The sequence below is a fragment of the Mobula birostris genome, chromosome 4 (genome assembly GCF_030028105.1).
Source record: "Mobula birostris isolate sMobBir1 chromosome 4, sMobBir1.hap1, whole genome shotgun sequence".
NCBI lineage: Eukaryota > Metazoa > Chordata > Chondrichthyes > Myliobatiformes > Myliobatidae > Mobula > Mobula birostris.
This window is the reverse complement of record NC_092373.1, coordinates 2,682,772-2,710,112: the sequence shown is the minus strand read 5'-3', so window position 1 is coordinate 2,710,112 and position 27,341 is coordinate 2,682,772. Positions and strand designations below refer to the sequence as shown.

Below are 27,341 nucleotides of genomic sequence, written 5' to 3'. Positions count from 1 at the left end.
ACATAACCAAAGTCTTATACTGTTGTAATGGGACAACACAGCACTTGTACCTAGTGCCTCAGCTCATGAAGACCAGAAGACATAGGAGCAGAATTAGGCCATTCGACCCATTGAGTCTGCTCTGCCATTCCATCATGGCTGATTTATTACCCCCCTCAACTCCATTCTCCTGCCTTCCCCCTGTAACCTTTGAAATCCTGACTAATCACTTTCAGAGCCCTGGTGTGTACACCATCTGGTCCAGGTGACTTATCTATCTTCAGACCTTTTAGTTTTCCAAGAACCTTCTCTCTAGTTATGATAAATTCACATACTTCATGCTCCGTGACACCTGGAACTTCCACCATACTGCGAGTGTCTTCCACAGTGAAGACTAGCGCAAAATACTTATTCAGTTCATTCACCATTTCCTTATCCCCCATTACTATCTCCCCAACATCATTTCTCGAGGTCCGATATCCATTTTCATCTCTTACGCTTCATGTATCTTAAGAAACTTTTGGTATCTTCTTTAATATTATTGGCTAGTTTACTTTCGTTTTCCATCTTTACCTTCTTAATGACTGTTTTAGTTGCATTCTGTTGGTTTTTAAAAGCTTCCCAATCCTCTAACTTCCCACTAATTTTTGCTCTATTATATGCCCTTTCTTTGGCTTTTATATTGGCTTTGACTTCTCTTGTTGGCCACGGTTGTGTCATCTTTGCTTTAGAATACCTCTTCCTCTTTATATCTTGTATATGTCCTCCGGGATATATATATAACGTACCTTCCAAACTGCTTCCAGAAATTCCACTCATTGCTGTTCAGTCACCATCCCTGCAAGTGTTCTTTTCCAAGCATTTCCGGCCAACTCCTCTCCCATGCCACTGCAGAACCAGCCCCCTAACCCTACCTCATATCTGACCCCAGCCCCTCACCCCACCCCAAACCCCAGGGCAAACCTGACCACACCACAATCACCTGTCCTGAAGGGTCCACCTCAAGATCCCCAACCACTTACAGCTCATCGCACAATACCCAACCCAGAACAGCCAATCCCCCAGTAGGCCCAACCACGAGCCACTCCAGAAATTCCCACTCCTGAAACCCAGCACAAACCCCATTCCCCCAATCCACCTGCACTTGAGATCGCCCATGACTATTGTAACATTGCCCTTTTGGCATACATTTTCTATCTCCCATTGTAATTTGAAGACCACATCCTTATTACTGTTTGGGGGAGTCTGTGTATAACTTCCATCAGGGCCTTTTTACCCTTGCAGTTCCTTAGCTCTATCCACAATGATTCAGCACCTTTCAACCCGATGGCACCTCTTTCTGATGATTTGATTTCATTTCTTACCAACAGAGCAACACCACCCCCTCTGCCTTCCTGCCTGTCCTTTCAATACAATGTGTATTCTTGGACATTGAGCTCCCAATCAACAAGTTATGTTGCAGCTTTATAAAACTCTAGTTAGCTCACATCTGGAGTACTGCATACAGTTCTGGTTGCCCCACTACAGGATGTCGAGACTTTGGAGAGGGTGCAGAAGAGGTTTACCAGGATGCTGCCTGGATTAGAGGGCATGTGCTGTTCAAGAGGTTAGACAAACTTGGGTTGTTTTCTATGGCCAGCTGGAGGCTGGGGGGAGATCTGACAGAGGCTTATTAGATGATGAGAGGCATGGATAGAGTAGACAGATAATACCTTCTTCCCAGGGTTGAAAAATCTAATACCAGAGGGCATGTATTTAATGTATATGCGAGGCACAAGTTTTTTTACACAGAGGGAGGTGGATGCCCGGGGTGGTGGTAGAGGAAGGTACATTAGAGACTTTTAAGAGATATTCAAAAGGCAGATTAATGTGAGGAAGTTGGAGGGATGTAAACATTGTTTAGGCAGAAGGGATTAGTTTAGTTGGCTATTTGATTACTAATTCTTTTGGTTGGACACAATACTGTGCGCTGAAAGGCCTGTTCCTGTGCTGTGTGGTGCTATGTTCTAAATGAGCAGGTCTTGCATTATCCTGCAATGTGGAGAGACGTGGATGGGTAGAACTTGCAGAACAGTTGTAACAAGGAGCTAAGATATGATCAGAGGTTGCCAGAATCACTCTTTGCTTTCTGATAAGTGAAGGGTCTGAGAGCTAAAGGGCTGCAACTACCTTTGTTTCTTAAGAAGCCACACGGTACATGAGTCATTGGTCAGGCCACACGGAGTATTGGAGTATTGTGAGCTGTTATGGGTCCCTTATCTCAGAGAAGATGTGCTGGCATTGGAGAGGGTCCAGAGGAAGTTCACGAGAATGATTCCAGGAACGAAAGGGTTAATGTATGAGGATCTAATTGAAACCTATCAAACACTGAAAGAGTTGATGTGGAGAGAATGTTTCCTTTAGTGGGGGAGTCCAGGACCAAGGGGCAACGCCACAGAATACTGGGATGTCCATTTAGAACGGCGATGATGAGGAATTTCTTTAGCCAGGGGGTGGTGAATCTGTGGAATTCATTGCCACAGACGGCTGTGGAAGCCAAGACAGTGAATACATTTAAGGCAGAGATTGATAGGTTGCTAACTATTCAGGGTGTCAAAGGTTCCAGGGAGAAGACAGGAGAATGGGGTTGAGAGGGAAGATGTCTGCCATGATAGAATTGTGCAGCAGACTCAACAGGCCAAATGACTTAAATCTGCTCCTATGTGGAATTTTAGAAGAGACATTTTTTCCACTCCAAGTTCCCCAGTACTGATGTATTCCCAGTCTCTCACCATTCTCTGCTAATCTTCAGTCAATACTTGTTATCAATGTAAACACTCAACATCTGCTTCTCGCAGTCTGATGAGGAACTAACTTCTGGTCCAGTGAGTGTGTGACTCTTAGTGATTGCATTTGCAACAAAATGCTAGATGATTGTGGTTCTGGATTAGCAAGGCGAAGGCTGCAAGCTGCCAAGCTCCATGAATTCAATATGTCATGATCTGTCACCCCACCCCGCACCATGCCACTGCTAACCCCACCATCCACACACTCAGCCTACACCAGAAAACATTTCCTCGCCACATTTGCTCAGGTGATAAAGAAAATCAGAGAGAGAGGCCCTTCGTTGGTTGGGGTCAACCATGGATGTTTCACACCATCTGTCTACGTGATATCCAATCCTGGTCAGGACGATATAGAGAGCAAACTGTTGCCCACGTAGCAGGCTTTCCCTCTCCATGCAGCCAGAGACTGATACAATTCCATCCCAGTGGTATCACAGGAATTCCCAGTCAGTGTCTGCTGCAGAGACTCCAACTCCAGATTTTGTCAGTCAGCATTGAACTCAATGCGGGGCTGCCTCAGGGACTCCAGTTCTGGCATTTTCCTCGGGGTTTACTCCCGAAGCCTTTCCCATGAATGGGTACAGGAGTGGAGCTCTCAGATCAGAGATTTCCTTCTCTTACGTGAGCTGCCAACCACGGCTGACGAGCCCCATCGGCCCAAAAGTGAGCACAGTACTCAAAATCACAACCACAAAGGATGTGTGGTTTCTAAGCAGTTAAGAATTGGGTGAGGCCGTGAAGATCGTTCTGGTTTTGCGTTCTGAAGCTGTCTGAATTTGGCCCACAGGTACTTCACCTGAAGTAAGCTGGGGAAGAGAAGGCAGCATCTAATCAGTAACCTGTGAGGACACACTTGGTTCAGGTGTCCTACAGAAGATATAGGAACTGAATTAAGCCATTTGGCCTATCAAGTTTACTCTGCCATTCCATCATGGCTGACAGATTCATTCGTTCATTATGTGCCGTGTTGCATGACACGGGTGGTCACTGTCTTTCCATGACCATCATTGTTCTTGGCAAATTTTTCTACAGAAGCTGATTATACCTCTCGACCCCATTCGCCTACCTTCTCCCATAACCTTTGACACCCTGACTAATTAAGAACCTGTTAACCTCCGCTTTAGATATACCCAATGACTTGGCCTCCACAGTGGCAGTGACAATGAATTCCACAGATTCACCAACTTCCGGTTAAAGAAATTCCTCCTCATCTCTGCCCTAAATGGACATCCTCAATTCTGAGGCTGTGCTCTCTGGTCCTAGACTCCCCCACTATAGGAAACATCCTCCCCACATCCACTCTAGTTAAGCCTTTCAATATTGAGCTCCCCCCCCCTTCATTCTTCTAAACTCCAGTGAGTACAGGCCCAGAGCCCTTAAACATTTGCTCATAAACCTTTTCATTTTTGAGATCATTTTTGTGAACCTCTTCTGGACCAAACTGCTTACAATAATTCCAACTTAGTTCTTGGACAATTGCTCCTGTTACAGATAGTGGAAGGCTTGAGTTATGGTCTCTTCACTCCACCCCTCTTTTGACAAGTTGTGCAAGGCATTTTCACTCTGCACACAATCGGACGTTTTCTCCTTCACCAATAGCCTTTTGCCATTGCTTGAGTCCAAATGTTCATTTTGAAAGCAGGCCTTGAGAAGACTGGAGAGAGGGAACGAGAGAGAAAGAGAGAGAGAGAGAGAGAGAAGGATAAGGATTGATAGACTGGACCTCACCCCAGACTTACCCATCCCTCCCACCTCCTCACCACGACTGTTCCATTTGGAATTGTGAACTGATTCCGACTGGCTGGAACCTGGGATCAACTGTCAAGCACCTCAGCAAACAGCAGAGTTACTAAACAACTGTGCTGCCTGGGGTGGTGGGAGAGGCGGATACATTGGGGATATTTAAGAGACGTTTAGATAGACACAGGAATGTGAGGAAAATGGAAGGATATTGACATTGTGTGGGCTGAAGAGATTAGTTTAGTTGGCTATTTGATTACTAATTTAATTGGTTCAGCACAAGGGCCGGCTGCTGTTCTGTACCGTTCTATGTTCCATGACAGGGAGACATCAGAAGGATTAAGATTTCAGAATCCTCCCATCCAACAGGTACCATTCTCTGCATATTCCCTTGGTTTCATTGTCCACTGTCCACAGAACTTTCTAAGCCTGGTCGCAGGACACTAATCTATTACTGATGGGACGTTCATGCTGTAGTGCACTGTGATATTTCTGAGAACGTGCACGAGCTCTCAGCTAACCCATCTTACACCTGGGAACTGCAAACACCACAGCGACATTGATGAAGAAAGGATAGTTTGTGGAGCAGATGGAATTTAACCTGGACGAATGTGAAGTGTTGCAAAGATACAATAGTCTTGTTAAAGGCAAGACCGTTAACAGTGTTGATGAGCAGAGGGATCCTGGGATCCAAGTTCATAACTCCCTGCAAGTGGCTGCACAGAGTGACTAGGAAGGCATTTGACACACTTAATATTATTAGTCAAGGAATCAAATTCAAAAGTCAGAAAGTTATGTTGCAATGTTATAAAACTCTAGTTCGGCCATATCTGGTGTATCGCATACAGTTCTGATTGTCCCATTATAGGAAGGATGACTGTACTCTTTTCCACAGATGCTGTCCGGCCTGCTGAGTTCCGCCAGCATTTTGTGTGTGTTGTGTGTATTGCTAGGAAGTATGTCAAGACGTTGGAGAGGGTGCAGAAGAGAACTTGCCTGGATTAGAGGGCATGTGTTATAGTGACAGGTTGGACAAATTTGGGTTGTTTTCTCTGGAACAGCGGAGGCTGAGGGGAGATCTGATAGAGGTTTATAAGATTTTGAGAGGCATAGATACAGTAGACAGACAGCATCTTTCTCCCAGGGTTGAAATATCTAATACCAGAGGGCATGTAGTTAAGGTGAGAGGGGTAATTTCAAAGGAGATGTGAGGGGGGGTGTTACACAGAGAGTGGTGGGTGCCTGGGGTGGTGGTAGAGGCAGATACATTGGGACGATTCGATAGGAAAATGAATATGAGGAAAATGGAAGGATAAAGACATTGTGTAGGCAGAAGAGATTATTTCAGTTGGCCATTTGAATACTAATTTCAAATGGTTCAGCACAACATTGTGGGCCGAAGTGTCTGCTCCTGTACTGTACTATTCTATGTTCTACGTCGAAGGGAATGGCTTATAGTGCACTATTAAAGGTCACTGAGTGAGGGAAGTTTGTGCGATGTCACTAGGTGCCTTGTGGTGTCTTCAAGTCTGAATAAGTGAGCCAGCAGACCTGTTCTCCAGACCTCGTCCCCCCTGAGCTGAGTGAGTGAACCTGTTCTCCAGACCCCGTCCCTCCTGAGCTGAGTGAGTGAACCTGTTCTCCAGACCCCGTCCCTCCTGAGCTGAGTGAGTGAACCTGTTCTCCAGACCCCATCCCCCCTGAGCTGAGTGAGTGAACCTGTTCTCCAGACCCCGTCCCTCCTGAGCTGAGTGAGTGAACCTGTTCTCCAGACCCCGTCCCCCCTGAGCTGAGTGAGTGAACCTGTTCTCCAGACCCCATCCCCCCTGAGCTGAGTGAGTGAACCTGTTCTCCAGACCCCGTCCCTCCTGAGCTGAGTGAGTGAACCTGTTCTCCAGACCCCGTCCCTCCTGAGCTGAGCCAGCGGACCTGCTCTCCAGACCCACACATTTGCACTTGGAGTCAGGCTGCTTCTTCAGAAAGAAACCAATCCGGAAGTGAAGTGGTGTGGGGGTGAAGATCGAGTGAGGACGTGGCCACTATTTCAGACCTTGTCTTGACCCTGCAGCACTTGTGCCGACAGCCACAGTTTTACGTTTGAGTTCAAGTTTAATTGTCATTCATGAACACAGCCAAACGAATCAGTGTTCTTCTGGGGCCAACGTGTAAACCACACTACCAACAGCACACAGTAACAGCACGTAGCACATATAGTTATGACAGCAGAAAAACATATAGTCTCACATAAAAAAACCTAGCCCAATCCGAGTGGCATGGTCTGCAGACTGATGGTGCACGGGCTGTTGTCCTGTTTTTGACCGAGCGAACACTGGGGGGCAGCACCAACAGGAGGAGCCAGTCGCCAACACAGTACGGATTCCGGCGTGCACACAGAGCCCTCTGTACTGTCCCTTATCCCCTCTGGAGTCTCCTCTTCTGCGCAGCTACAACAGTCGACCTGGTCATGAGGGCCTGGTCCACACAACTGAGGCAACGGGAAGTAGACTTGTTTCCAACTACCTCTGTCCGGTTTGCGCAGTTGTGGTTTCAAGTCCAGTTCCAGGATGTGAGGCTGCTTGTTGATCATTAAAGAGCAATCGCTTGATGCTGAAATAGAGTATTATGGCTGAATGCCTACCCAAAGACCCTTACCAACCACACGGTCCTGTTTAATATCACTGACGTATGATGTCAGATTTGTTGTTTAGTGGCAACAGTATGGTGCAAGGCATAACAATAAAGACTATAAATTACAACTATATATAGGCACACACACAGCCTCTTCCCTCAGGCTGCGAGATTAATGACTACCCTGTCACTAGCACAGTGAACTGGTCAATGTTTACCAGTACTGCGCACTATGTGCATTTTGAATTAGATTTTATTAATTTATGGTCATATTTTGTTTTATGTGGTGTGTATGATATGTGTTTTGTTGTTTCGTTTGGTTCTATATATGTACAGTCAAATGACAATAAACTTCAACTTGATTTGTTTAAAATAAATTAAATAAGGTAGCACAAACAAGAGAACCCAAAATAGTGAGGTAGTGTTGAGACATTGTCCATTCAGAAATCTGATGGTGGAGGGGAAGAAGCTGTGTGCAGGGAATGCGGTCATGGAAACACGGGGTGAGTGAGATCAAAGGAAAGGTGACGAAGAACGAAAGAAACAGCCAGCAGCCATGCAGGAAATCAGACAATATGTGGGAGACAGACACCCCACATCAGTACACTGTAACACTTCATCATTTTACAAGTGTATATACACACACACACACTCTCTCTCACACACACACACTCTCTCCCTCAGACACACACACACACACACACTCTCTCTCACACACACACTCTCTCCCTCAGACACACACACCCACCCTCACACACACAAACACACACTCTCTCACACACACAAACACACACACTCTCTCACACACACAAACACACACACTCTCTCTCACACACACACTCTCTCACACACACACACTCTCTCCCTCAGAGACACACACACACACACACAAATTACGTAACTCTGAAGGTAGGTCACTTTTTTCAGATTTGCCGCCTTCAACCATATGAACAGTAACTCCCACAAAGCTCCAGTGAATGAAGGCAAATTGACACACAAGTCGTGATAACACCAGAGGGACGAGGCAAGAAGCTTGATGAATAGTGGGCCCTTGGTAGGATTTGTGCATCCCTCAAGACCATAAAACTTAGGAGCATAATTAGACCATTTGGCTCATCGAGACTACTCTGCCAATCATGGCTGATTTATTATATCTCTCAACTCCATTCACCTGCCTTTGTCTCCTGTCTAATCAAGAACTTATCAACCTCAGCTTTAAATATACCCAATGACTTAGCCTCCACAGCTGCCTGTGGCAATGAATTCCAGCGATTCACCACCTTCTGGCTAATGAAATTTCTCATCTCTGTTCAAAATGGAAGTTCCTCTATTCTGAGGCTGTGCCCTCTGGCCCTAGACTGCCCCACTATAGGAAATATCCTCTCCACATCCACTCTTCCTAGGCCTTCCAATATTCAATAGGTTTCAAAGAGATCTCTCCCTCATTCTTCTAATTAAACTCCAGTCATCAAATCCTCCTCATATATTAACCTTTTCATTCCCGTAATCATTCCGGTGAACCCCCTCTGGACTCTCTCCAATGACAGTACATCCTTTCTTTGACAAGGGGCCCAAAACTGCTCACAAGTACAGTGTAACCAATGCCTTACAAAACCTCAGAACAACAACACTGCTTTTATATTCTTGAAATGAATGCTAAAATTTCATCTGCCTTCCTCACCACCAACTCAACCTGAAAATTAACATTTAGGAAATCCTACACCCGACTCCCAAATCCCTTTGCACCCCCGATAACCTTCTACACTACGCCACAACTCTATGAAGCTTTGAGTCAGGTGCAGCCTCCTAACCCACCCTTCCCATTAATTGTGATATACTGTATTTATTTAATTTAGAGACCCTGTGCAGACAGGCCCTTCTGGTCCTTCGAGTTGTACCACCCAGCCACACACTGATTAACCCTCACCTACCAACCGGTATGTGTATGAAGAAACCAGAACACCCAGAGGAAACCCATGTGGTTACAGGGAGGATGTACAAACTTGCTTACAGAAGATGCTGAAATTGAACTCTGAACTTCGGTGCCCTGAGCTGTAACAGTGTTGCACTAACCTCGGCACCCCAAATGATGGTTGGATTGTGTTTGCAGCGTAACTAGCCCAGCCTGCCTCCAGGGGATCTCCCCAGACAGCATTAAGGTTGCGCTGGTCACATCACTCACTGTTTCTGCAGTAGATGCTGCTGCTGTTGTCTGTAGCTTTCAATGGTGTGCTGCGGTAGCAGCTGCATCAGCTCCAGTGACTCCTTAATCTTCAGCAACACTTCATATGTCTCCCGTCCCCTGATCTGGAAATGAAAAATTGCCAGACTTAGAGGGTGCAGATGCCATAGAATAAACTGGTAGTACACGTGAGCCGAGTCAGATGGATCAAGAGGATAGTCAGAGACTTTTTCCCCAGGGCGGAAACTGCTAACCCAGAAAAGTGTGAAGTGATTCACTTTGGGAAGTCGAATTTGAAGACAGAATACAGGGTTAACGGCAGGATTCTTGGTAGTGTGGAGAAACAGAGGGATCTTGGAGTCCACATGCATAGATCCCTTAAAATTGCCAACAAGTTGTTAGAGTAGTTAAGAAACTTTATGGTTATTTGGGAAAATGAGCTCAAGAGCCATAAGGTAATATTGAAGCTCTATGAAAGACTGGTCAGACCACACTTGGAATATTGTGTTCATTTCTGGTTGCCTCATTATAGGGAAGATGTGGAAGCTTTAACCATATAACCATATAACAATTACGGCAGGGAAACAGGCCATCTCAGCCCTCCTAGTCCGTGCTGAACTCTCACTCTCACCTAGTCCCACCGAGCTGCACTCAGCCCATAACCCTCCATTCTTTTCCTGTCCATATGTCTATCCAGTTTAACTTTAAATGACAACATCGAACCTGCCTCAACCACTTCTGCTGGAAGCTCGTTCCACACAGCCACCATTCTCTGAGTAAAAAAGTTCCCCCTCATGTTACCCCTAAACTTTTGCCCTTTAACTCTCAACTCATGTCCTCTTGTTTGAATCTCACCCACTCTCAATGGAAAAAGCCTATCCACGTCAACTCTATCTATCCCCCTCATAATTTTAAACACCTCTATCAAGTCTCCCCTCGACCTTCTACCTTTAGAGAGGGTGCAGAGGACTTTCACCAGAATGCTACCTAGATTATTGAGCATGTCTTATGAAGAAAAGGCTTTTCTCTTTGGAGGGAAGGAGGATGTGAGATGACTTGATAGAGATATCTAAAATGATAAGAGGCATAGATGGACTGGACAGTGAGAGTCTTTTTCCCTGATGGAAATGGCTAATACGAGAGGACATAATTTTATGGCGAATGGAGGAAAATATAAGGGGGATGTCAGAGGTAAGTTTTTTACATAGAGAGTGGTAGGTGTGTGGAACATGCTGTCATGGATGTGCTAGAGGCAGATACACTAGGGGAAAAGAATCTTAGCTAGTCACATAGATGATAGAGAGAGAAGGGAGAGATGAGGAGGAATTTCTTGAATCAGAGGGTGGTGAATCTGTGAAATTCATTGTCACAGTGAGGCCATCGTTGGGTATATTTAAAGTGGAGGTTGATAGATTCTTCATTAGTCAGAGCATCAAAGATATTGGGGGGAAAGCAGGAGAATAAGGTTGAGAGAGATAATAAATCAGCCATTGTGGAATGGGACAGCAGACTGGCCTGATTCTGCTACTATGCCTTAGGGCTAGATTGATCTTAGAGTACTTTAAATGGTCGGCACAACATCGCATGCCGTACCATTCGATGTTTTATATTCTCAGCCAGGTTGATCAGGCTTTGATGAAGATACTGGAGCAGAAAAGCAGAGACTTTGCAAGTTCAGGATTATTTAGTGCCATTTCCAGTACACAAATGTAAAGGAGAATGAAATAACTGTTACTCCAGATCCAATGTAACACAAAGAAAAACCACAATAAGATAAAGAACAAAATGATAATAAAAACACAATACATATAAATACAGAAGATAGCTTATATACTTATATAAGCTTATATTGATTGTATGTCCATAAAGTGATGCTACGCACATAAGTGTCTGTACATAGGGTGACTGACAGGAAATGATAAAGTAGTGGTGTTTGGGGGTGTGGAGAGGTGGGTTAGTGGGTGGAGGTGTTGATCAGTCTTACTGCTTGTGGAAAGTAACTGTTTTTGAGTCTGCTGGTCCTGGCGTGGATGCTGTGTAGCCTCCTCCCTGATGGGAGTGGGATAGACAGTCCATGAGCAGGGTACAGTGGTGCCAGAAAATTTGTGAACCCTGTAGAATTTTCTGTATTTCTGCATAAATATGACCTAAAATGTGATCAGATCTTCACATAAGTCCTAAAACTAGAAAACTAGATAAAACTAGTGCTAAAACAAGATAAACCCTGTAGGTTTTTTGATCTCCAAACTTGAATGCTTCTGATGTGGCTCTTAGTAGGTTCTGGATTTCATTGTTCATCCAGGGTTTCTGACTGGGGAAAACCCTGGATGATTTTGTGGGGATACCCTCATCCACAGTAGTTTTAATAAAGTCTGTAACGACCCTGGTGTAGTCTCGAGTCCTCAGGTGAGTTGTTGAACACAGCCCAGTCCACTGACTCAGGGCAATCCTGTCACCATTCCTCAGACTCCTGCGACCACCCCTTAGTTGTGTTGATCTCTGGAGCCTCGCTCTTTAGGCTCTGTCTGTATGCAGGTAGCAGCAGTACAGCCAAATGATCCGACTTGCTAAAATGACGTCTCAGGAAGGAACGATAGGCATTCTTTATTGTAGCACAGCAGTGGTCTAGTGTGTTGGGACCTCTGGTTACATGCTGGTGATAACTGGGCAGGGCTTTCTTCAAACAGGCCTGGTTAAAGTCACTATAAATTGACTATAATTTGAAATGCATCGGGATGGGCTGTTTCCTGTTTACAGACAGCATTGTGCAGTTTTGCAAGACTTGCCTATAATCGGCTGCTGCAAATTGCAGTCGGGATCATGGATGAGAACTCTCGAGACAAGTAGAACAGCCTACATTTAATCTTAAGTTATTCTAAGTCGGGGAACAAGAAGCAACCCCAACATCCTTGTACCAGCATGAACTGACTCAAAAGCACACACTGCCACCTCTTTCCTTACTAGAATTTGAGGTTCGATCCATTCTGAAAATCATAAAACCTTCTGGCCGGATAGCTGCATCCGGCCTGTTCTCTGTTAACCAAGTCTCAATGCAACAGACAATTGAGATCTGTCTCATCTGCCTCTGCTTCAGCAGCCTTGCCCTGAGATCGTCAGCATTATTTTCAAGTGGCTGTACATTCGCTAAAGAGGCTCCCTCCCCTTTGCCCTTCAGCCTGGTTTGAATTCTGCCTCTCCTGATATTGACCCTTTAAGATGCCACGCTTAACTGCCCTGCATTCATCTTCCTTGACAAAACCGTTACAATTCTTTGAAGAAAAAACAAGCAGGATAGACAAAGGAAGAATTGGTTGATGTTGTGTACTTGGATTTTCAGAAGGCCTTTGATAAGGTGCCACACATGAGGCTGCCTAACAAGATACGAGCCCATGGTATTACAGAAAAGATTCTAGCATGGATAAAGCAGCGGCTGATTGGCAGGAGGCAAGGAGTGGGAATACAGGGAGCTTTTTCTGGCTGGCTGCCGGTGACTAGTGGTGATCCACAGGGGTCTGTATTGGGACCAATTTTTTTTACGTTATATGTCAATGATTTGGATGCTGGATTTGATGACTTTGTTGCAAAGTTTGCAGACTATACGGAGATAGATGAAGGAGAAGGTAGTTTTAAGAAATAGAGAGGCTACAGAAGGGCTTAGATTAGGAGAATGGGCAAAGAAGTGGCAGATGCAATGCAGTGTCGGGAAGTGTATGGTCATGTACTTTGATACAAAAAAAATGAAAGTGTTAACTATTTTCTAAATGGAGAGAAAATTCAGAAATCAGAGGTGCAAAGGGACTTGGGAGTCCTTGTGCAGGGCTTCCTAAAGGTTAATTTGCAGGTTGAGTCTGTGGTGAGGAAGACAAATGTGATGTTAGCATTCATTTCAAGAGGACTAGAATATAAAAGCAAGAATGTCATGTTGAGACTTTATAAAGCACTAGTGAGGCCTCACTTGGAGTATTGTGAGCAGGTTTGGGCCCCTTATCTTAGAAAGGATGTTCTGAAACCGGAGAGGATCAGAGGTTCACGAAAATGATTCCAGGACTAAATGACCTGTCATATGAAGAGCATTTGATGGCTCTGGGCCTGTATTCACTAGAATTCAGAAGAATGAGGGCTAATCTCATTGAAACCTATCAAATGGTGAAAGGTCTTGATAGAGTGGATGTGGAGATGATGCTTCCTATGTTGGGAGAGACTAAAACCAGAGGACACTACCTCAGAATAGAGGGGCATCGTTTTAGAACAGAGATGAGGATGAATTTCTTGAGCCAAAGAGTGATGAATCTGTGGAATTCATTGCCACAGGCAGCTGCGGAGGCCAAGTCTTTATGTATATTTAAGACAGAGTTTGATAGAGTCTTGACTGGTCAGGGCATGAAGGGATAGAGAGAGAAAGGAGGAGATTAGGGCTGAGAGGAAAAATGGGTCAGCCAGGATGACATGGTGGAGCAGACTCGATGGGCCAAATAGCCTAATTCTGTTCCTATATCTTATGGTTTTGTGTATTTATTGTTATGTTTTTTATTGCATTTGCACGGTTTGTTATCTGTTGCACTCTGATTGTTTGTCCACCTTGATTGAGTGGATTTTCCATTGATTCTATTGGGTTTCATTGTATTTAACATGACTGCCTGCGAGGAAGTGAATCTGAAGGTCATATATGGTGACATATATGTACTTTGATAATAAATTTACTCTGAACTTTGAACATTAAACTTAGATAAATGTCTGACCGTACATTATGAGAAACTTTATGCAACGTGTTTTGTACAGAGGAATTTTGGAAAATAATGGGTGTAAAATGGTGAGTGTACAAAGCAGCCTTCATGGATGTGGTCTGAAGGGCCTGCGTCAGGGTTATAGGACACTATGACAACCATCTGACCAACAAAACTGTAACACGATGACATACACTGACACCACAAAGCTTGGTGCCGGACCCAGCAAAGCTGAAACATGTACCGTGAGAGCACTCTAACTGGTTGCATCACCATCTGGTCTGGAGGGGCCACTGCACAGGATCAGAAAAAGCTACAGGAAGTTGTAAACTCTGCCAGTTTCATCATGGGCACCAGCGACCCCAGTATTGAGGGCATCTTCAAAAAGGTGATGCCTCAAAAAGGCAACATCCATCATTAAGGACCCTCATCACCCAGGACATGCCCTCTTCTCATTGCTACCAGTAGGGAGGAGGTACAGGAGCCTGAAGGCCCACACTCAATGTTTCAGAAACAGCTTCTTCCCCTCTGACATCAGATTTCCCAATGGACATTGAACATAATTTAATAATTTGTTTCACTTTTTTTGTTCTACTTATTCAATTAGATTTTGATCTATATTTCTTATTGTAATCTATAGTTTTTTTTATTATTATGTATTGCAATGTCCTGGTGCTGCAGAATAAACAAATTTCACAATATAAATCCAGAGATATTAAACCTGAATCTGATTCTGCACGACAAGCGAGATGGGAAATAGAAACTGTCAGCAGAAACCTAACACTGCTTCAGAATTCCCCGTGAGCTAGCAGAATTTCAGTGGAAATGCACACAGAACAGGAGTTAAACTGGAGCAGTGGAAACATACTGGTAAGTAGAAGAGCTCCTCATCGCCTGGCCGCCGTTTCTTACTACTGATGGCGGCCACCTGGATTCCCTGGTTCACATGACGGACTGCAAGGGAAAGCAGAAGCTCAATTAACTGCTTGAATGCACGAGTGTCAGCTCATGAACAACAGCTTCAGTGACAAACAAAATGCTGGAAGAACTAGTCAGGCTGCAGTTGGAGTATTGTCGCAACATACATCAAAGTTGCTGGTGAACACAGCAGGCCAGGTAGCATCCCTAGAAGTCTCGGCCCGAAACGTCGACTGTACCTCTTTCCTAGAGGTGCTGCCTGGCCTGCTGTGGTCACCAGCAACTTCGATGTGTGTGCTTGAATTTCCAGCATCTGCAGATTTCCTCGTGTTGGGAGTATTGTGAAGAGTTTTGGGCCCCCTGTCTCAGAAGGGATGTGTTGTCACTGGAGAGAATCCAGAGGAGGTTTAAAAGGATGATTCCAGCAATGAAGAGGTTATCATATTTTGCTTGGCAGCTTTGGACCCGTACTCACTGGAATTTAGAGGAATGTGGGGGGGATCTCATTGAAACCAACCGAATGTTGTGGATGTGGAGAGGATGTTTCCTACGGTAGGGGTATCCAGAATTAGAGGGCACAGCACCAAAACTGAGGGGTAAACTTTCAGAACAGAGTTAAGGAGGATTTTTTTTTTAGCCAGAGAGTGGTGAATCTGTGGAATGCTCTGCCACAGACTGCAGTGGAGGCCAAGTCCGTGGGTGTACTTAAGGTGGAAGTTGATTGTTTTCTGATTGGTCAAAAGGATATGGCGAGAAGGCAGGTGAATGGGGTTGAGTGGGATCCGGGATCAGCCATGATGGAATGGTGCAGCAGACTCAATGGGCTGAATGGCCTAATTATGCTGCTATCTCTTACAGTCTTACCATATTTGCAACAGCAATACTGACCATCTGTGACCACAGATTGAACATGGTTGTCAGAACCCCATGTGTTCACAAAAGGAAGTGTCGTGCACAGTAGGAAGTATCCTGGAGTTTTGTGAACATAGCAGACAAGGACGGTCTCCAGTTCTCACTGTGTATTGTAAATCGCAAGCAGTAAATTGAAGGCAAAAGCACAGCATTGCACTGTCTGTGGAGCACTGTCTGGCCCAAACACAAAGAGATAGGCTTTGCAAAATGGGGACCATCATTCCTTGCATACGCATCAGCCAATGGGGTTGTGTTAATTGGCCTGCATCAAATCAGGTGGTGTGAGCTAAGTTATTTACACCATTGTGACTTGAGTTTAAGCTAACAACAAGACGGATGTTGTTCCTCAGCATCTCAAACACGTTCAGAGCTATAGCAATCAATAGTTTTTGTATACTCAGAGACAGTCCTAACAATATTAATTTTGGGTGCCTGGGATGTCTGTGCCCAGGGCTTTTAGACTCTATGTGTGAATCATTTCACTGTAGTGTAGTGGCTATGGCAACACTATTACAGACTGGAAGACTGGAATTTGGAGCTCAATCCCAGCATCCTCTCTAAGGAGTCTGTACATCCTGCCTATGGAATGTGTAGGTTTTCTCCCACAGTCTAAAAATATACTGGCTAGGTTAACTGGTTATTGTAAATTGTTCCGTGATTAGGTTAGGGATAAATCGGGTTTGCTGTGGCGGCCTGGCACGAAGGATTGCAAGGGCCCACACCACACTGTATCACCAAATAAAATAAATAAAACAATTTGTGACAAAGATATTTGAATACTCAGAGATGTCTCACTGGAGACATGTAATTCAAAGGAAGCATTGTCAACCCAAAGTATTGAAGTAAACAATGACACTGTAACTATTGAGATTGTAGTGAATCACCCGCTGTTACCTTTGATCTTAATATCATGTACTTTTGGGTCTGTGAGTGTCTCCAGAAAGATGCCTGCTCGTTGTGCTGATTAAACATTTCTCTATCACCAGCTTCAGGGTCTCTCCAGTGACTCTGATCACAGTCACAACAAAGTCAAGGGTTTTCACCAGTGTTCAATCGTAAAGAACCACTCCGAGCAATGTGCAGGTACGGGTCATAGTCACTAGAATTTTCTTTAGTAGTCTCCTCAGAACAAAAGAGATAGTGCAGAGGAGATTTACCAGGATGCTGCCAGGATTGGAGAGAATGTATTATGAGGATACATTGAGCAAGCCAGGGCTTTCTCTCTGGAGTGAAGGAGGACATTATAGATGATAAGGGACATAGAGAGAGTGGATAGCCAGAGACATTTTCACAGGTGGAAATGGCCAACACGAGTGTGCTCCACAGTACCGCGACACTATTACAGCTCGAGGCGTCAGAGTCTGGACTTTAATCCTTTTATCCCCTGTAAACCCCATCTTTTCGTGTATGAGCCAGACAGTGCTCCACAGACAGTACTTCATCCCTGTGCTGTGGGTGGGTCTCCTCCCGCAGTCCAAAGACGTACTGGTTAGTAGGTTAAATGGTCATTGTAAATTGTCCCACAATTAGACTAGGGTTAATTGCTGGTTGCTGGGTGGCGCACCTTGTTCAGTTGGAAGGGCCTAATGTGTGTTGTACCGTTAAAGAAATAATTTAAAGGTGATTGGAGGAAATAATAGGGGTGACGTCAGAGATAATTTTTTTACACACAGAATGGCGGGTGTGTGGAACATGCTGCAGTGGTGATGGTAGTGGTAGATACATTAGGAACTTGTAGGTAGGTTTGCTAGCATGGTTCATGAGGGTTTAAACTAATTTGCAAGGGGGATAGGACCCGGAGCGATAGAACAGTGAAAGAAGTGCATGGAATAAAGCCAGATCTAACATATAGTGAGGCTTTGAGGAAAGAGAAGCAGAATAAAGGGTGTAAAGACAGTAAGGTAGAACGACTAAAGTGCGCGTACTTCAGTGCAAGAAGCACCAGGAACAAAGGTGATGAACTGAGAGCTTGGATACGTACATGGAACTATGATGTAGTGGCCACTACAGAGACTTGGCTGACACCAGGGCAGGAATGGATTCTCAATATTCCTGGATTTCAGTGCTTTAAAAGGGATAGAGAGGGGGGAAAAGGGGAGGAGGGGTGGCATTACTGGTCAGGGATACTACTGCAGCTGCAGAAAGGTGGGTAATGTAGCAGGATCCTCTTTTGAGTCAGTATACTCTATTGGGGGTATTCTATAGGCCCCCTGGTAGCAGCAGAGATACAGAGGAACAGATTGGGAGGCAGATTTTGGAAAGGTGCAAAAATAACAGGGTTGTTATGGGTGACTTTAACTTCCCTAATATTGATTGGCACCTGATTAGTTCCAATGGTTTAGCCGGGGCAGAGTTTGTTAAGTGTGTCCAGGATGGATTCCTGTCACAGTATGTGGATAGGCCGACCAGGGGGAATGCCATACTAGATCTAGTATCAGGTAATGAACCGGGTCTGGTCACAGATCTCTCAGTGGGTGAGCATCTGGGGGACAGTGACCACCGCTTCCTGGCCTTTAGCATTATCATGGAAAAGGACAGAATCAGAGAGGACAGGAAAATTTTTAATTGAGGAAGGGCAAATTATGAGGCTATAAGGCTAGAACTTGCGGGTGTGAATTGGGATGATGTTTCTGCAGGGAAATGTACTACGGACATGTGGTTGATGTTTAGAGATCTCTTGCAGGATGTTAGGGATAAATTTGTCCCAGTGAGGAAGATAAAGAATGGTAGGGTGAAGGAACCATGGGTGACAAGTGAGGTGGAAAATCTAGTCAGCTGGAAGAAGGCAGCATACATGAGGTTTAGGAAGCAAGGATCAGATGGGTCTATTGAGGAATACAGGGAAGCAAGAAAGGAGCTTAAGAAGGGGCTGAGAAGAGCAAGAAGGGGGCATGAGAAGGCCTTGGCGAGTAGGGTAAAGGAAAACCCCAAGGCATTCTTCAATTATGTGAAGAACAGAAGGATGACAGGAGTGAAGGTAGGACCGATTAGAGATAAAGGTGGGAAGATGTGCCTGGAGGCTGTGGAAGTGAGCGAGGTCCTCAATGAATACTTCTCTTCGGTATTCATCAATGAGAGGGAACTTGATGATGGTGAGGACAATATGAGTGAGGTTGATGTTCTGGAGCATGTTGATATTAAGGCAGAGGTGGTGTTGGAGTTATTAAAATACATTAGAACGGATAAGTCCCCGGGGCCTGACTGAATATTCCCCAGGCTGCTCCACGAGGCGAGGGAAGAGATTGCTGAGCCTCTGGCTAGGATCTTTATGTCCTCGTTGTGTACGGGAATGGTACCGGAGGATTGGAGGGAGGCGAATGTTGTCCCCTTGTTCAAAAAAGGTAGTAGGGATAGTCCGGGTAATTACAGACCAGTGAGCCTTACGTCAGTGGTGGGAAAGCTGTTGGAAAAGATTCTTAGAGATAAGATCTGTGGGCACTTAGAGAATCATGGTCTGATCAGGGACAGTCAGCATGGCTTTGTGAAGGGCAGATTGTGTCTAACAAGCCTGACAGAGTTCTTTGGGAGGTGACCAGGCATATAGATGAGGGTAGTGCAGTGGATGTGATCTATATGGATTTTAGTAAGGCATTTGACAAGCTTCCACACTGCAGGCTTATTCAGAAAGTTAGAAGGCATGGGATCCAGGGAAGTTTGGCCAGGTGGATTCAGAATTGGCTTGCCTGCAGAAGGCAGAGGGTGGTGGTGGAGGGAGTACATTCAGATTGGAGGGTTGTGACTAGTGGTGTTCCACGAGAATCTGTTCTGGGACCTCTACTTTTCGTGATTTTTATTAACGACCTGGATGTGGGGGTAGAAGGATGAGCTGGCAAGTTTGCAGACGACACAAAGGTTGGTGGTGTTGTAGATAGTGTAGAGGATTGTCAAAGATTGCAGAGAGACATTGATAGGATGCAGAAGTGGGCTGAGAAGTGGCAGATGGAGTTTAATCTGGGGAAGTGTGAGGTGGTACACTTTGGAAGGACAAACTCCAAGGCAGAGTACAAAGTAAATGGCAGGATACATGGTAGTGTGGAGGAGCAGAGGGATCTGGGGATACATGTCCACAGATCCCTGAAAGTTGTCTCACAGGTAGATAGGGTAGTTAAGAAAGCTTATGGGGTGTTAGCTTTCATAAGTCGAGGGATAGAGTTTAAGAGTCACGATGTAATGATGCAGCTCTTTAAAATTCTGGTGAGGCCACACTTGGAGTACTGTGTCCCGTGTCCAGTTCTGGACGCCTCACTATAGGAAGGATGTGGAAGCATTGGAAAGGGTACAGAGGAGATTTGCGAGGATGCTGCCTGGTTTAGAGAGTATGCATTATGATCAGAGATTAAAGGAGCTAGGGATTTATTCTTTGGAGAGAAGGAGGATGAGAGGAGACATGATAGAGATATACAAGATATTAAGAGGAATAGATAGAGTGGACAGCCAGCACCTCTTCCTCAGGGCACCACTGCTCAATACAAGAGGACATGGCTTTAAGGTAAAGGGTGGGAAGTTCAAGGGGGATATTAGAGGAAGGTTTTTTACTCAGAGAGTGGTTGGTGTGTGGAATGCACTGCCTGAGTCAGTGGTGGAGGGAGATACACCAGTGAAATTTAAGAGACTACTAGACAGGTATATGGAGGAATTTATGGTGGGGACTTATATGGGAGGCAGGGTTTGAGGGTCGGCACAACATTGTGGGCTGAAGGGCCTGTACTGTGCTGTTCTATTCTATGTTCTATGAACATTTAAGAGACTTTTAGATAGAAAAATGGAGGTTTATGTGGGAGGGAAGGGTTAGCTTGACAGGTTAAAGGTTTGGCAGAACATTGTGGACAAAAGGCCTGGACTGTGCTGTATCAGGCTTGATGCGGGGTCTCGACCATAAACACCGAACCCTCTACAGAAGCTGCTTTCACTCTGAACAGTCTCTAGTCTCTACTCAACAGCTGGAAGCCCAGCACAGTAGTGACTTACGCCTTTTGGTGGTGTCAACGCCTTTTACCCCATCAGTCACTTGCTGCTTGCGGATGCTGTCCTCATCTGCCTTACGGTCACGGCCAGGGCACGCACAAATTCGGGCTTCAAAGCAGCGGCGTCCCAGAACCTGGCCACTGGACACAGATAATGAGATGTGAGCTTCCTCCAGCACAAACAATGTCATGCTTATATACAGGAACTAAGATACTGGTAAGACCTCTGGTTACAGATGCCCTGAGTATCTGATGCTCATGTCTAATACCATCAGGTATTTCACTGTCTTACTGGAGTTCCTCTGTTCGTCAGGGTTGACCATGCACGTTGTGTCCTGGCTGTCTACTTGCCAGTATACAAGCCTGGGCAGTACAATACGGAGAGTGAGCTGTTGCCCAGGCAGCAGGCTCCCCCTCTCCTCACATCTGATGAACCCAAAGGAACGGCAGAGACCGATACAGTTTGGCACCAGCAGTGTCACAGGAGTTGCCAGTCAGCATTGAACTCAATGTAGGACTGTATTAGGGACTCAAGTTCTGGATTTTTCCTCGGCGTTTACTCCCGAAGCCTTCCCTCGTAAGTGGGTATAGCTGCAAAGCACATCAGAGTTTTCCTTCTCCTAGATGATCTGCCAACCACGGCTGACAAGCCCCATCTACCCAAAGTGACTGGTCTAAAGGTGTCAGTAACTCACCTTTGACCCTTCTTCTTAGTAGCTAAACTGCTAAGCCACACGTGAAGGCCAGGAGCTGGAATTAGTTGACAGAGGCTATTTGACACATATGCCAATGGGGGAATTTAATAGTAGTGGGAGTTTATTCCCTCCCCCCCACCCCCACCACAGCTATGACAAGCTTAACCTTACTGTTCTAAAGGCACAATAAGTCCTGAATATTGGTCAGAAAAGCAGAGCGTGGCAGTGAGAGGAATCACTTCAATCCCTGCCACTGTGTGAGAGGACTCTGTACCCTTTCCCTGTAACCACATGGGTTTGCTCTGGGTGCTGCAGGCTTCTCACCCATTCCAAAGGCACAGGGGTCAGTAGGTTCAATGGGTAGGACAGGTTGTTGGGCTGGAAGGGCTCCAGCCTCCTCCCACGTTCGGAGGCCATTCAGGTTAGGCTTGGTACGTTTGACCTTGATACGTTAGCGCAGGAAGCACGGTGACACATCCAGCACATCCTCAGACTGTGTTGGCTGTTCAAGGCTCAAGATAGTTTCATGTCATTTCCAGTACACAAGTGTAAAGGAGAATGAAATGATTGTCAATCTGGATCAGATGCAGCACAAAATAAGATAAAGAACACAATAATAAAAACACAATAAATATAAATACTTAGGACAATTTATACACATAGATTGACAGCATGTCCATAAAGTGATGCTAGACACAGGAGTGTCTGTACATAAGGTGACTGACAGGAAATGCTAAAGTCGTGGTGGGATCCTTCGTGATGTTGATGCAGAAAAACACAATTCACTGTTTCGGTGTACATTTAACAAATAAAGCCAAACTAGGAAGGTTAATCAGAGGATGAGAGGACAAGCTGTATAGGCAGCCGGGATGAACCTGTGTCCCTCACCTGTACAGGGTAGCTGAGCAGCTCTGCAATGATACTCAGAGGGTGACTGACAGCAACACCAAGGCCAGAGATCAACTTTATTCACCGTACACACTGACATGTATCAGGGATTTGCCATGGTGTGCTGGTCATGCAACAAAAAGCATCATTCTTTAGTTATAGGATAATAACTAGGGTTTGTACTTTACTTACTATAGGAATGATTTGATAGCATAGGGGTTAGCACGAAGCTTTACAATACTAGTGACCTGAGTTTAAATCCCACCACCGTCTGTAAGGAGTTTGTATGTTTTCCCAGTGATCACGTGGCTTTCCTCCCACATTCCAAAAACGTACAGGTCAGTAGCTTAATTCGTCACATGGGGGGAATTGGGTGGAGTGGGCTCGTTGGGCCAGAAAGGCTGTATATCTAAATAAATTAAACATCGCATTATAACTACAGGCATGGAATAAAATGTGCACAAATACCAGCATGTATTTATAATGTAAACAGCATTAGAAAAAATGGTATGAAGTATTTACAGTGCAGTGACAGGGTTAATTGATAGAGAGGGGTGGGGCGGGGGTGGTTCTCACTAGAATGGTTGATCAGATTCACTGCCTGGGGAAGAAACCTTTAACCGGGCATGAAGCAACAGCTTCTTCCTCCCCACCATCAGATTTCTGAATGGAGAATCAATTTGCTGTCTCGTTGCACTGCTTACTCGTTTCCATCGATGCTGCCTGACCTGCTGATTGTGTGTGAAAAAATAGCTTGCTTATAACAGGCTGCTAATGCAGCCTGTCCTCTGGTTAGCATTTTGTGTGAGTTGGATTTCCAGCAACTACAGTATATCTTATGTTTATTATTTAATTTATTTATATTATATGTACATACTTATTGGAATTAATAGGTTATAGTTTTTTATTATTATGTATTGCAATGCACAGCTGCCACAAACAACAAATTTCACCACATTTGCCTGTAATATTAAACCCGATTCAGATTCAGAGTTTTGCTGAGCCCACCTGCAGAGAGCTCCATTACTTACTCCCGGTTCTCCAGGGTGACGATGATGAGGATAGGGCGCCGGTTCATTCCCCCAACACAGCTACTGTTGCACATGAAGTTGTAGAGAATGGTGGTGAATTCTGTACCGACCTGGTGCAGGGTGAACAGAGAAAACATGAGGCTGGTGTCTGGTCTTCCTGCTTACCGTGTGATTAGGGCGAGGGTTCAATGCTTCCTTAAGATATTTCTGATCTTCACTGATCAGTCACAAACACACCACAACACCATGAGGACTGTTTGATATTTCTGATCTTCACTGATCAGTCACAAACACACCACAACACCATGAGGAGTGTTTGATGGCTCCGGGCCTGTACTTGCTGGAGTTGAGAACAATGAGGGGATCTCATTGAATCATTGGATATTGAAAAACCTAGATAGAGTGGACATGGAGAGAGTGTTTCCACTAGTGGGGCAGTCCAGGACCGGAGGGCACAGTCTCAGAATAGAAAGCCATCCATTTGGAACAAAGGTGAGGAGGAATTCCAGAGAGTGGTGAATCTGTGGAATTCATTGCCATGGACGGCTCTGCAGCCCAAGTCATTAAGTATACTTAAAATGGAGGTTGATAGGTTCCTGATTAGTCAGGGCATCAAAGGTCACGAGGAGAAGGCAGAGAAACGGAGCTGAGAGGGATAATAAACCAGCCATGATGGAATGATGCAGCAGAATCAGTGGGGCAAAGAGGAGCTTAATTCTACCCCTATACAATATACAACAGAACACAGAATATTGCAGGCACTTCAGCCACGACGTTGCGTCGACCTTTTAACCTGCTCTAAGATTAATCAAGTTCTTCCCTCTCACGTAGCCGTCCATTTTTCTATCATCCATGAGCCTATCAAAGAGTCTCTTAAATGTCCCTAAAGTATCTGCCTCTACCACCACCCCGGGAGTGTGTTCCATGCCCCACCACTGTGTGTGTGTGTAAAAAAACGACCCCTGACCTCCCCCTCCATACTCTCCTCTAATCACCTTAAAATTAAGCCCCCTTTAGAGAACCTAGAACATAGAACAGTACAGCATGGTACAGGCCCTTCGGCCCCCAATACCATGCTGACCCTTTAACCTACTCCAAAATCAATCTCACATTTCCCTCTCCCACAGCCCTCAATTTTCCTATCATCCATGAGTCTGTCTAAGTCATCTAACATGAATACAAATGACTTTGTATTAGCCATGTCCACCCTGGGAAAAGTGCTGGCTGTTCGTTCTGTCTGTGCCTCTTACCATCTAGTACACCTCTACATCTCATCCTCTTTCAGTTCAGAGAGAAAAACCCGAGCTCACCCAACCTACCCTCGAGAGATATGCTCCCTCGTTCAGGCAGAATCCTGGGTGGATGACTAACACACTGGTAATTGTTCTTGGAACTGAATTTGGTCTGGGTGGATAAACCAAACCCCGCGTACAGAGTCAGAGTCAGAGCGGGGCGGTTTTATTGGAACTGGGGTCTCAGGGGTACCTTACCTGTGGTGGCTCATAGGGCACCATCACACTCTGTCTGCCAGTGATCGGGTCCTCTACATACTGAGCATGGCTGCTCCCCTCCACTCGAATCAGGTGGCTGGGTGGGGCCACTTGACCTACAGAGATTTAAATATTAGCTTTATTTGTCACATCTCCATTAAAACACTGAAATATACAGTGAAATATGCTCAGTCTCCCCTTCCATCAGATTCCTTCTTCTTCTGCCCTTTACCATTTCCACCTATCACCTCCCAGCTTCTGTCTTCATCCCCCCTTTTCATCCCCCCTTCCCACCCACCTCCCTTTACTTGTCACCTTCTGGTTTGTCCTCCTTCCCCTCCCCCTATCTCATTCTGGCATCTTGCCCTCTCCATTGCGGTCCTGATGCAGAATCTCAGACTGAAACGTTGACTGTTTATTCATTTCCATAGATGCTGCCTGACCTGCTGAGTTCTTCCAGCATTTGTGTGTGTGTGTTGCATCTGGTTTCCCATCTGCTCCCAATGACCAATGTGGACATCCTGGTGTGGAGCCACAGAGTAGGGTCATCTCCTCAACCAGTATCTCTGCTCTGCTTTCACGGCAGAGAGTGACATGACGACCTCAGATAGTTAATGAGACGGCTTTGGGGAAAGTTTACCATCATTGAACTCCCGACTCAGCTCGTGGTTTGGGCAGCGTTTCACCACCTCGGTGACGTGCTCCGCCTTCTTGTACACAGGCATGGCGCGGATCACAGCTCCCTGCGGCGGCTGTGTCATCACTTTGATCTGGATTGGACAAGTCTTGGCAATCTGACAGTACAGTTTCTTCAGCTCTGGAGAATACTGCAGGAGAAGTGAAAAGCGGGTTGGGTCGTTAGCATCTATAAAGCTTTAACTTTATTCATTTACTTAGAGATACAGTACAGAACAGGTCCTTCTGGCCTTCCAAGCTGCACCGCCCAGCAGACCAATTAACTTACCAACCTGTATGGCTTTGAACTGTGGGAGGAGGCCAGGGTGCCAGGAGGAAAGCTGGTGCAACCGGGAAGGAATGTACAAACTCTGACCGTCCAGGCTGTAATAGTGCTGCACTAACTGCAACACTATCATGGCCCTCACATGGAACAGACAGTGAAATCACCCTGCACGTGCACATGCCCGCTCGTCATTGCCGCCATCAGGGAGGCAGTACAGGAGACTTCAGACACACACTCCATGTTTCAGGAACAGCCATCTCCTCTGCATTCCGATTTCTGAGTGGACAATGAACCCATGAACACTAGATCATTATTATTTTATGCTCACTTTTTACACTACTCATTTAAATTGTTTATTTACTATATATTTCATATTACAATTTCTAGTTTTGTATTATTACGAATGCACTGTATTGCTGCTGCAAAACAGATTTCATGACATATATTACCGTGCACGTGTCTCAGCTACACGCATGTAGCCAGGGACATATGATACTGTGCACGTGTCTCAGCTACACGCATGTAGCTAGGGTGCCTGACTTTTGCACAGTATGGTACGGCAGTGATATTAAACCTAATTCAGATGCTGATTAAATGCAAGTCCCTTTTCCAACAAACTCCAGACTCATGAGATGGGACAGCAAAGACAGGGTAAATAATTGTCAGGTGAAAGGTCAAAACTGGAAATAAATTTGTGAAAAATGACAGGATGCAATTATCTCTATTTTGATAATGAATTGTTTTATTTATCATATTTAACTGGGCTACTGTGTCAGAACAGCTGATGTCTCAGGCAGACTCCGTCCTTTAACACAACTGTAACTAAATGTTGTTGGGTACGTGGCCAAGTGGTTAAGGCGTTGGTCTAGTGATCTGAAGGTCGCTAGTTCGAGCCTCAGCTGTGGCAGCGTGTTTGTGTCCTTGAGCAAGGCACTTAAGCACACATTAATCTGCGGCTTGTAAGGTATGAAAATCCCCGACGCAGGCCTCTCATCGTCTGAGTTGACGTTCCCTCTCTCCCGTAACTAAATGACAAACACAAGAAAATCTGCTGATACTGGAAATCCAAAGTTAAACACACAAAATGCTGGAGAAACTCACCCGGGTCTCGGCCCAAAACGTTGACTGTTTACTCTTTTCCACGGATTCTGCCTGGCTTGCTCCAGCATTTTGTGCCTTGCTGAAATATGTTCAGTTTATTGTCATTTGACTGTACACACGTACACACAACACTTGGTATATAACTCACACTCCTTTGCTGGGATCGACCATGGATACTGCATCTTGATTCTGATTCTGAAACGTGCTGTTTCACGTCAACAACCAACACAGTCTTAGGAGTGCTGAGGGCAGCCCACAAGTGCTGCCATACTTTGGGTGACAAAGTAGCGTGCACATTAACCC

The 27,341-nt window shown here is 45.3% G+C and overlaps 1 protein-coding gene across 1 annotated transcript in view; it reads right to left on the bottom strand.

Annotated features, from left to right (window-relative positions):
• The window catches only part of tp63 (tumor protein p63), a 164,851-nt gene that overhangs the window by 26,622 nt on the left and 110,888 nt on the right, over positions 1-27,341 (bottom strand). Inside the window, exons 3-8 of the mRNA XM_072254860.1 lie at positions 25,617-25,803; positions 24,977-25,092; positions 23,487-23,596; positions 20,877-21,013; positions 14,947-15,032; positions 9,355-9,479 (exon numbers count right to left, since the gene is read on the bottom strand). Coding sequence (XP_072110961.1) covers positions 9,355-9,479; positions 14,947-15,032; positions 20,877-21,013; positions 23,487-23,596; positions 24,977-25,092; positions 25,617-25,803 — 761 coding nt within the window. The remainder of the gene's footprint in view (positions 1-9,354; positions 9,480-14,946; positions 15,033-20,876; positions 21,014-23,486; positions 23,597-24,976; positions 25,093-25,616; positions 25,804-27,341) is intronic.